Genomic DNA, 12,155 nt, shown 5'->3' on the forward strand with positions numbered 1-12,155 from the left:
GATTTCTGTACAAATCAAATCACACATAGAAGGTAAATCACATCTGAAATTCTTCAAGACATGGTGATTTATAATCACAGCAAACTAATTGGAAGCATTAAAAGTGTCCAAGATGTCTAAAATCTTTACAAACATTGACCCAGAGACTGTTTAGATGCATGACACTGATGAGAAGATGACGGATGTTTACTGTTTACTTTAAATGGCCTTAAACACCCAGCAGGCACAAGACATCAGCATGATTTCAGATTGACGTTGTACCCTAACATCATGGGGACGTTGCATTATGTTTGAAAATGACTATCAGGTTGACATCAGAACCCAACGTCAGGTCGACGTCAATGTCCAACCTAAAATCAACCAAATTTCAACGTCTAATGATGTTACAGCTTGACGTTGTGTGGATGTCATCACTATGACGTCTTTCAGACGGTGGGTTTTGGCTGTCATATGTGACAAATAAATGTCAGTATTTGTCGTCATGACGTTGGTTTAAGATGTTGGCTCGACGTTGGGTTTTGATCATTTTCCAACACAACCTAAAGTCAACCAAATATCAACGTCATTTGATGTTGTTTATTGGTGATCAAAATAATCTTGTCCTTAGACGCAGGTGTCACTAAACATTGAATTCTGGTCACCTGACATCACAACCTAAATCTAACCTGATATTAATGTCTTATGACGTTGTGTGCCTGCTGATCAAAAACTTAATGCACTACAGAATGTTAAGTTTATACACAAACATCCACAAATGACATGTTAATGCATCAACTTTTTACAGAGTAATACTATTCTTGAGTACTTTTGAAAGGGCTACTTTTTACTCATAGTTTGAGTAATATTTACAACAGATACTTTACTCGCACTACACTTTTAGGCAAGTAATGGTATTTTTACTTGAATATGATTTTTCAGTACTCTTCACACTACTGTGCATAGTAGTTAAGGCCACTGGTTTGAGTCCCGGCTGGGCCAGTTGGCATTCATGTGTGGAGTTTGCATGTTCTCGCCGTGTTGGCGTGGGTTTCCTCCGGGTGCTCCGGTTTCCCCCACAGTCCAAACACATGCGCAATTTAATAAACAATACTGGCCGTAGTGAATGAGAGTGTGTGTGTGTGAACGAGAGTGTATGGGTGTTTCCCAGTGCTAAGTTGTGGCTGGAAAGGCATCAGTTGTGTAAAACATATGCTGGAATAGTTGATGGTTTATTCCGCTGTGGCAATCTGATAAATAAGGGACTAAGCTGAAGGAAAGTGAATGAATATAAATTCAGATTCGCACTTTTTTTTTTTTTTTTTTAAACATGAAGTTCTGGATAGTCCTGGAAAAACAAAAACGTATTTGTTTAATTTTTGCACAGTGTACCTGGTCCTTGCTTATTAAAAACAATATATCAAACATTTTAAATGAAAATAAGTCAATCATTTAAAAAAATAATAATAATTATATATATATATATATATATATATATATATATATATATATATATATATATATATATATACATTTGAAGTCAGAACCATTACCCCCCTTTTTTATTTTCTCTTGTAAATATTTTTTAAATGATGTTGAACAGATTCAGGAAATTTTCACAGTATGTCTGATGATATTTTTTCTTCTGGAGAAAGTCTGATTTGTCTTATTTTGGCTAGAATAAAAGCATTTTTTAATTTTTTAAAAATCATTTTAAAGTCAAAATTATAAGCCCCTTTAAGCAATTGTTTTTTCAGATATTCCACAGATCAAACCATCGTTATACAATAACTTGCCTAATTACCCTAACCTGCCTAGTTTACCTAATTACCCTAGTTAAGCCTTTAAATGTCACTTTAAGCTGTATAGAAGTGTCTTGAAGAATATCTAGTCTAATATTATTTACTGTCATCATGACAAAGATAAAATAAATCAGTTATTAGAGATGAGTTAATAAAACTATTATGATTAGAAATATGCTTAAAAAAAATCTTCTCTCCGATAAACAGAAACTGGGGGGGAATGAACAGTGGGCGAATAATTCTGACTTCAACTGCATATAAAAGTGTCATTCCCAACGATTGGTGATGTAACTTACTTGAGGCATTCTCAAATGTATTTCATTGCCTTATTTATTATAGTTTCTCTCACTGATAACCCCCATCAGCTGTAAATGCACCGCAAAAAGCTGCATGTCAATATGCAGCTCCGAGTGATCAAATCCAAACGCTCCTTCAAGAAAGAAATTGAACCATTTTGTGCTTGTTCTCATGTAAACCAGGCCTGAAAAGGGGCCAATTTGCTATAGCAAGACACTTAACCCAATGTTTCAGGCAACTGGAATGCATTAAAGGCTGAACAACAGCAGTGTCAGAATCAGGTAAACAATTATAGTTGAAGATTTCAGAGTGTAGTTTGTGCACAGGACATCATGACCTTATCGCTCTCTCTGTCGCCATGGAAACGTCCTCTTGCTTTGCTCTGGGCCAATGGTGAGATATTATCCCGAAGCGCCTCAAATCATCCCTCCATCAGGCTTTAAGTTTGGCTCTATTTTCACACATAATCTGAAGAAGGAAAAGAAAATCATTGGAGCATTCATGCAAATGTCACATAGACGTGTGAAAAAGTCACGTGAAAAAGTTTAGACACCCTATTAAATCACATTTTGGTCAAGTATAAACGTGGCGTACACATTTCCATCTGTGTTTTTGTGCGTTTGCCATGTTTATTGATGACTAAAACGTGTTATTAAATAGGGTGTCCAAAAAAAAAAGTTGTGGTTATGAAGACCGAACTTGACAGAAATGTGCAGAGATGTAAGTAAGCAAATTTAACTTTATTATTTACCAAAATCATCATTATTAGCAAATACATTCATTCATTTCTTGTCGGTTTAGTCCCTTTATTAATCCGGGGCCGCCACAGCGGAATGAACCACCAACTTATCCAGCAAGTTTTTACGCAACGGATGCCCTTCCAGCCGCAACCCATCCGTGGGAAACGTCCACACACACATTCACACACACACTCATACACTACGGACAATTTCGCCTACCCAATTCACCTGTAGCGCATGTCTTTGGACTGTGGGGGAAACCGGAGCACCCGGAGGAAACCCACGCGAAGGCAGGGAGAACATGCAAACTCCACACAGAAACGCCAACTGAGCCGAGGCTCAAACCAGCGACCTTCTTGCTGTGAGGCAACAGCACTACCTACTGCGCCATGGCTTCGCCTCAAATACATTTAAGTGTACACTCAATTTTAGGAAGGTTTCTATGCAAATTTTTATAAATCAGACCTGATCTGATCTTTGGCAGGTTGTAAAATTTGCGAAATAAAGCCTCACATATACTAGCCGGCCACTTTATTAGGTACACCTGTCCAACTGCTCGTTAACGCAAATGTCTAATCAGCCAATCACATGGCAGCAACTCAATGCGGTTAGGCATGTAGACATGGCCAAGATGATCTGCTGCAGTTCAAACCGAGCATCAGAATGGGGAAGAAAGGGGATTTAAGTGACTTTGAATGTGGTGGTTGGTGCCAGATGGGCTGCTCTGAGTATTTCGGTAACTGCTGATCTACTGGGATTTTCACGCACAACCATCTCTAGGGTTTACAGAGAATGGTCTAAAAAAAAATATATATATCCAGTGAGCGGCAGTTCTGTGGGAGCAAATGCCTTGTTGATGCAAGAGGAGCATGTCCAGATTGGTTCCAGCTGATAGAAAGGCAACAGTAACTCAAATAAGCACTCGCTACAACCGAGGTCTGCAGAAGAGCATCTCTGAACACACAACACGTCCAACCTTGAGGCGGATGGGCTACAGCAGCAGAAGACCACACCGGGTGCCGCTCCTGTCAGCTAAGAACAGGAAACTGAGGCTACAATTCACACAGACTCACCAAAACTGGACAATAGAAGATTGGAGAAACGTTGCCTGCTCTGATGAGTCTCCAGTTCTGCTGCCACATTCGAATAGTCGGGTCAAAAAGCATAGATTTACCCAGTGGCGTAGCGGACGGGCCCGCAGGGCACGCACCGCGGGGGGGCCCCGCGTGATTAGGGGGCCCCACGTCGTCGCGATTTTCAATAATTGAAAATTCAGGAACCGCAATAATCAAACTCTTGGGAACAACTGTGGTCGGAACCAAAGTTCACATGTCTGTGTTCTCTGAACTCCTCTCAAGGTGGACTACTTCATTCTGATTGCTTGCCGCCGAACCGCGTCATAGCCAATGAAGACGCGCCGCTGTTTCTCGCCGCCGGTTCTCGTTAAAAAATGAATGACTTCTGGCTACTTTGACGCTCTCGCGGCTTTCGGTTTGTGATCGCTCCTCAGTTTGTGAAGAATTCCCCGCGTTGTCGATCCACCCCGCCTATTTTCCCCGCTCCTCAATTTGTGACATAGATATATATACACTAGATATCGCATAGGGACCCTGAGCATGCGTCTATAGCGCCGCCACATTGGTACAGTGCTCCCAGTACAAATGTCATTCAACCGCACTAGACAAGACAGTGTTATTACGTGAAGATGCGGGACTTTAGCGCTGTCTACGGGTGTAGTAACGAGCAAACAAAGAAAACAAAGCACAAAGGCAGAACATTTCATAGGTCAGATTAAGTTTTTATCTGTTTTTGTATGTTCTGAACTTTGTGCTAATCAGGTAACGTTATTGATGATAACAGTCACTTACTGCATTCACCATAAGGCAAAGCAGCTCCAACTCGCACTAAACACTCGGCTTATGCTAGTTTTGTTGAATAAAATCAGCAAACAATGCAAAGAAATATGACAACGAGATGCTGCGCTGCCAGAAACGTGTATTAATGTCAGCTAGTGAAAGAGTCGTTTGGGGGATTCATTCACAAACGAATCGCTCCCTATGTCAGTAAGAGAAGTGAAAGCAGAAGAGGAGCTGTGTTTCAGGACACGGATTAGATCAAATTTAACAGCGAGGGCACAAGCTTTTTGTCAGGAATGCCCGTGCGATCAGTGATCCATCAATGTAGAAAAGTGATTTAAAATTATAATTTTCATTAAAAAAAATTGCATACTAACATCCAGGAAAACTCCCGATCATAGATATATGTGTATATCTCTGTATAAGCACTCCCGCCCACCTTCGACTGGGGGCCCCGTCGGTGATCCCTGCAGGGGGGCCTCCGCATTTTGCGCTACGCCACTGGATTTACCCTGTCTTGTATCAATGGTTCAGGCTGGTGGTGGTGGTGTAATAGTGTGGGGATATTTTCTTTGCACACTTTGGGCTCATTAGTACCAACTGAGCATCGTATCAACACCACAGCCTACATGAGTATTGTTGCTGTTGTAACAGGTGTTATATAGATTATATTCACTCAAAATTCTCCTGGTTAATCATCAATTATTTTTATTTAATTTCGAATTATCAGTTGTTCTTTAAATATCTTATATTTCAGAGTTAATGAAATCATAGTTGTGTTTTTTTTTAATGTATTGGTGTATTTTGGAAAATGGTACGTGGCCCCTTTAAGTGTCGTTTTCCGGTTCCGCCTGCTCTCGCTCAGTTCGCGGTAAACGCGATTGAGGAGAGGTTGGTGAGCACTTGAGGAAGGCCACAGACTCAGCTTTGCCATTTTTTATTTTATTCATGCTGAATAAAAGGGTGTTTACTCCCATATGTCTGGTTCCTTTCGCCTAAACAACACAACGCAGAGTAAAGTGAGGACCGGTCACACTGACCATATCCATCCCTTTATGAACACAGTGTACCCATCTTCTGATGGCTACTTCCAGCAGGATAACACACCATGTCATAAAGCGCCAATCATCTCAGACTGGTTTCTTGAACATGACAATGAGTTCACTGTACTCAAATGGCCTCCACAGTCACCAGAGCTCAATCCAATAGAGAACCTTTGGGATGTGGTGGAGCGGGAGATTCACATCATGGATGTGCAGCCGACCAATCTGCTGCAACTGCGTGATGCTATTATGTAAATATGGAGCAAAATCTCTGAGGAATATTTCCAGCATCTTGTTGAATCTCTGCCACAAAGGATTAAGGCAGTTCTGAAAGAAAAGGGGGTCCACCTGGTACTAGTAACGTGTACCTAATAAAGTGGCCGGTTAATGTATGTCTATGATATATGTACTCAAATGACTCAAGTATTCAATAGTGTGTACTATCTTTTACACATGACTATATATGCGAGTTTACATGTGTTTTAATGTCCATTTCTTACCTTTCGAGTGTAGACTTCAGGTTTCCTTCTGCAAGACTCAAAACCTTACAAATCTACTTGCATGAAACTTGCATGCCCTCTCCAAAAAAAACACCATTTAATTTCATCTGAAGAAAGAAATCTTGAATGAAGATGGAGTGCATATTAACATTTTGCAACATTTTGCAAGTGAATCAATCCTTTAAAAGACAGAAAACCCTGCTGAAAAATCCATCTTAAACCAGCCTAGGCTGGTTGGGTGGTTTTAGCTGGTTGACCAGGCTGGTTTTAGAGGGGTTTTGGCCATTTCCAGGCTGGTTTCCGGCCATTTCCAGCCTGGTTTTAGCTGGTCTGGCTGGAAAATGACCAGCTAAATCCAGCTAAAACCAGCTTGACCAGCCTGGTTTAAGCTGGACATAGCTGGTTTTGGCTGGACTCCCAGCTTGGCTAGGCTGGTCAAGCTGGTTTTAGCTGGTCATCTCCCAGTCTGACCAGCTACGACCAGGCTGGAAATGGCTGGAAACCAGCCTGGAAATGGCCAAACCCCTCTAAAACCAGCCTGGTCGACCAGCCAACCAGCTTAGGCTGGTTTAAGCTGTTTTTTTCAGTAGGGAAATGTTACCTAAAATATTATTGAAAGCTCAAAACATGACATTTATCCACCTTCAAATTAAACCGTCTCTCTTTTAAATGTATGTGTAAGGGAATATTGAACCCACAAGCTCAAAAGAGTTGAGTTGTTTAATCATTTCAGGCATGGCCTTCCTAAAGTTAGTCAAGTTTTTTTTTTAACTCTAACAATACAAATGTAGATGTCCGACATGCTCAAAACAGAATGAACGCTTACAAAAACATCCCAAAAGCCACTTGCACACCTGACACAAGTGCTTCAGCATTACTCTTTTTCCAACTCGCAGGCGCCCTTGTGTGGTTGAATGAGTGTATTACATGAGAAAGCAGTGTCTGGGTCATGTTTTATCTGTATACATTCACCAACCTGATTTCACCAAGTAGGACATGATCCTGGATTGACATCTGTGTTGATCCTGGAACAACATTTTAGTCAGCCAATTAAAAATAAGGGATAGGTTTATCGCTAATGTTAAGTTTAGGCTTACGGTTTATGCACTTGGCAATTTAGGGGCCCGCGTCGACAAGCCCCTGTCATTCATTGTGTTTTTGCTGATTATCAATACATTGCCTCTGATCGTGAGCACCGATGCAAAAATTGACCCAGCGTGGAAATGATCGCTAATTCTGTGTGCTGCATTAAACTCTAATCCAGGAGTGTCCAAACTGCACGCCATGATTTTGCCAAGTATGATGGGATCTATGTTGATCCTGGAATATCATTTGGAATTGGAAAATAAAACCCACACCTACTGAAAAAACAGCTTAAACCAGCCTAGGCTGGTTGGCTGGTTTTAGCTGGTCGACCAAGCTGGTTTTAGAGGGGTTTTGGCTATTTCCAGGCTGGTTTCCAGCCATTTCCAGCCTGGTCTTAGCTGGTCTGGCTGGGAGATGACCAGCTAAAACCAGCTTGACCAGTCTAGCCAGGATGGGAGCCCAGCCAAAACCAGCTATGTCCAGCCTAAATCAGGCTGGTCAAGCTGGTTTTAGCTGGATTTAGCTGGTCAGTTAATACATTTCCTCATCGCTAGAGCTGGAGCTGCTACTTGAACCATCCATGCATGTTCGAATTGCCAGTAACTTTAACAACAAGGGTGTCAACTTTCTGTCTTCTTTCTCTGTTACAAGTGGGTGTCAGAAGCTCAAAGTTGTGTAGCGCCATCTAGTGATTTTGCATACTTTGCATACTCGCCAGTGAAAATAGCTTGGGGTTAAATCGGCCTCGGAAAAAAATGCTGACGATAAAGGCAAATGAAAAGCGTCCCGGTGTGTCCCAGCCCCGAACACGCACATATAAGAATTGTGACAGGCCAAGCATGGATCATTTTTTTGCCAGATAATGCTAATTTTTAAAATCACCAAAACAAACAGTTATTGAACAGGCTCCACCCCTTTTTTTTATATCTCCGCTGTAGTTATAGACACGCCCTGTACTGCCTATTGGCTGACTCTGTGCTCAAAAGTGTCTTTCAAAAATCACTTAGTTCACCTTTATATGTCACTTATTGATATACTCATTGGAAATCCCTGGAGTTTTACTAGGGGTTAATACAAGACTACCAAACTTTGAAGACTTTATATTGTAATCAATGTCAATACAGTTACCATATACAGTTCTTCGCCTGATAATAAATATTGCCGAAAACATCTGAAGTCTCACTTTGTCGTTTGTCATTTGCTCCTTTTATTCTCATTAGTAAGTCGCTTTGGATAAAAGTGTCTGCTAAATGAGTACATGTGAATGTTAGCAATTAGCCACTTCAAGACAAAAGCTTTTGTTTAGTTTATTTTATATATATTATATGTCGCAGAATAATGTGTTGAAATTATGTTAACCACAGGCCAGCTTCTCAGGAAGTTAACGTAAATCTTCTTAAAAAACACCCACAGATTTTGAGACGTGGTGTTTTTTTTAGGTTTTGACCTAAAAGAAAAAGTCATCTCTTCATCACAGTTGACTTCATTAGCTTCCAAAGTTGTTCCAAAGATGTTGGCCAAGGATTAATCGAACCGACCACTTGAGATCCTGCTTCTGTTAAAATCACCACAGAGCTTCACATTATCTGGATTCTTCCATCTCTTCACATCTGATGTACCTGCAACCGTGTCGCCTGGGGTTTGAGCGAATCCTCTCGCCGAGCACCCTAGATGGCCACTAGGGGGCGAGATCTCTGCTAGTTTTTTCCTCTCACAGCTAGCAGCTTCAGTGTGCGCACTAGCAGAAGTCAGAGACGTAATCAAAGTCCTTAAAATAGTCCTGGTCTTTGCGTGAAAGGCTCCGGCGTTCTCGAGGCGGCGTCAGTGTTGGAGCCTCGTTCGTAAACTCTGCGTCGAAATTACTGACATCTTCACTGGTAGCGACTGCAGGAACAAATGGAGGAGGAACCTTTCGCTGCAGAAGAGCATCCCAGTCCATATTCTACACAAAGGAGAAGGACATAATGACAATCTTTACAAATATTCTGTTTGTGGATAAGGAGTTATTTGGTTGTACAACAAGTAAGGTTGTACCGATACTGGAATTCGGTACCAACCATGTAAACACAGACACAGTGTGGACACTGGAGAGGGACACTAGAGTGTTTCAAAGTCACGTCAATTAGCTGGTTCGTATATAAGCTGACATAAGAGCGATCCGCGGATGAATCGCGGCTTTAAAATGCTCCAGTGTCCCTGTATCTGTGGTTACACTCAGTAAACAGAGGTGAGTTTGGTGAACTGATGACCGACACGGCCAATCACAGTCATTTCTGTTGAGCACGTGAACACAATGGCCAATCATCGCTGTTTAAAAAACGTGCTCAACAGCACTCAAATGTTAGCAGGAAATGGACTTTTTTAAATTTCACTATTGATTGGTACCAAATTCCAGCATCGTGACAGCACTAGAACCAAGTGGACTTTTGGCAATTTTCGCCAAATTTTATTGCTTTGACTATTTGAAAGCACCAAAACAAACATGCTTGGGCGACATGATTATGGAAAAAATGCCATTGCAATATTTTGTTTGTCTGCGATATATATTGCGATATGAATATAATAGTGTCAGGATTCTGTCACTCTGCTCTTGTTAATTCTTGTTTTAATGGCAGAGTCAAGACACTAGTCCTGTCTTGTCTTGCATGTTGTGCTCGGGTTGAGTTTTCTCGGCTCGAGCACTCATTTTCTGTCATTGTGTGTATTTTGTATGAGCGTTGTCTCGACCACGCTCCCGCTTGACACATACGCACAAGGCCTTTGCACAAAGGCACAAGGCATGCTAGGGATGCACACTCTTGTTCTGGTGTTTATGTTCCTTCTGTCTGCATCAGGGTGTTTTATTTCCAGCGTCTCAGTCTAGTAGGTTTCGATTGGTGGTGGGATGAAGGATGCACCAGCCTGCCTAAGTTTGCATATTTTGTTAATGTTTTCCCCCTCAGGGTGGTTTGTTTTGAATTTAATTAAATTTAATCATAAATAAATACCCATTTTCCCTGGTGCAAATCTGCAATAGTCACATCATAGGATCTGCAAAGCTGAGTTACGATTATAATTAACCTGAAACGACAGTACAGAACTGTATCATCAAACAAGTCGAACCCTAATAAAGTTAAATATTTCCATTTGGGTATTTTTAGGAACTGTGACAGTCTGATGCTGCGTTTACACCAGACGCGGAAGAAGCGTCAAGCGCGAGTGATTTACATGTTAATTCATTGCAAAGACGTGAATGAAGTGGCGTAAGTTAAGTGTTTTGCGCAATTGACACGCTTAACACGCATATCGCATGTTTCGCACGAATCGCTCGAAGTCGATAATCGGAACTTCAGCAGACGATCACGCCATGCTAACCAATCAGGAGCTTGCTGGGCATGATTATGACGAAGGGCCTGTTGTTGGTGTCCCGGGGGGAAATCCTCCTGCTGACACCGACAACAGTTCATCAAACTGGGCTCAGCTAAGCCAGAAGCAATGCTTAAAGATTTCATAATCCAGATTAAGTTTCTGAAGGAGTTTTTTGAACTCACAGAGCTGGGTGCACCTCTGAAAGAATCTAGTGGACTCAGCCACGGCTCCAAACGAATCGATGCTGTTTTTCAGCCTTCCTAAAGCTCATAAACACAGCTATTCTTTCAATGAAATGTTAGCCATTTAGCAACGAAGCTAGAGTCAACGGGCAGACAGAAGCCCTGCGCGTCATGCGAATTCGCGTCTGTTGTAAAGTGAATTTGACGTGCAGATGAAACGAAACTGACGCGCGAATGAAGCGAGTAAATTTAAAATGTTCACGCGTCTATTTACGCGCGAATAGTGCAATTTATCCGCTCTTGCAGTGTCTAGTTTGAACAGCATAAGATTTCAAGCACATTTACACCTCAAGATTGAACAAATATGAATTGTATTTAATTATTTATACGATGAAGACTATACAGCAGGGGTCTTCAACTACCGACCTGTGGGCCAACTGATGTCAAAAATATAACAAGATTCGGCCAACCAAAATAAACAGTTTTGAATTACTCTCAATGTTGTGCAGTCACATATAGCCACTACTGGTTTTGATCTAACATTTAAAGTACTGCACGAATGTAACGAACATAAGCTATCTGTCACGTTCAGTGGGAGGGTAAAGGAGCGAGGACTCAAGTGCAGGGAAAATAAGTAATAAAAAAATAAGATAAAATAAAATGCAAAACAAACTACACAAACTTGACTAGGCACGCTGGTGCATGTTTCATCCCAGCGCCAACCGAAACCGAAACCTAAAACACCACGCTGCAGACAGAAAGAACATAAACACTAGAACAAGAGTGTGCTTCTCTAGCACGCCCGCGTTAAGCGGGAATGCGCAAGGCGTAAGCACGATCGAGATGGCACTCATATAAATGACACACAATGACAGAATATCGCAATATATAATTGCAGACAAACAAAACATTACAATGTCAGTTTTTCCAATACCATGCAGCCCCAGCATGTTTATTTTGGTGCTTTCAAATAGTCAAAGTAACATCATTTGGCAAAAATTGTCAAAACCCCAAGTTCACAAGAGTGCGCGTCGCTAGCACGCCCAGGCCTTGTGCGTCCGTGTCAAGCGGAGACGACGCTCATACAAATGACACACAATGACAGAAAACAAGTGCTCAACCCAAGAAAACTCGACCCGAGAACAACATGCAAGACAAGACAGGACTAGTGGACTCTGCCACCAAAACAAGAATTAACAAGACCGGAGTGTCAGAATCTTGACACTATTATATTCATATCGCAATATATTTCCCAGACAAACAAAATATAGCAATTGCAGTTTTTTCCAATATCATGCAGCTGAGCATGTTTGTTTTGGTGAAAA

General features: G+C 41.3%; 1 protein-coding gene across 4 annotated transcripts in view; it reads right to left on the bottom strand.

The window, feature by feature from the left end:
* Positions 1–8,582: 8,582 nt before the first annotated feature.
* The window catches only part of pkn1b (protein kinase N1b), a 134,000-nt gene continuing 130,427 nt past the window's right edge, over positions 8,583–12,155 (bottom strand). For 3 of the 4 annotated variants that reach the window (XM_073934363.1, XM_073934364.1, XM_073934357.1), the window contains exon 22: positions 8,597–9,242. In XM_073934363.1, the coding sequence (XP_073790464.1) occupies positions 9,039–9,242 (204 nt within the window). In that variant the 3' untranslated portion in view covers positions 8,597–9,038. 4 annotated transcript variants of the gene reach the window in all.

Source organism: Danio rerio, chromosome 3 (genome assembly GCF_049306965.1).
Source record: "Danio rerio strain Tuebingen ecotype United States chromosome 3, GRCz12tu, whole genome shotgun sequence".
Classification (NCBI taxonomy): domain Eukaryota; kingdom Metazoa; phylum Chordata; class Actinopteri; order Cypriniformes; family Danionidae; genus Danio; species Danio rerio.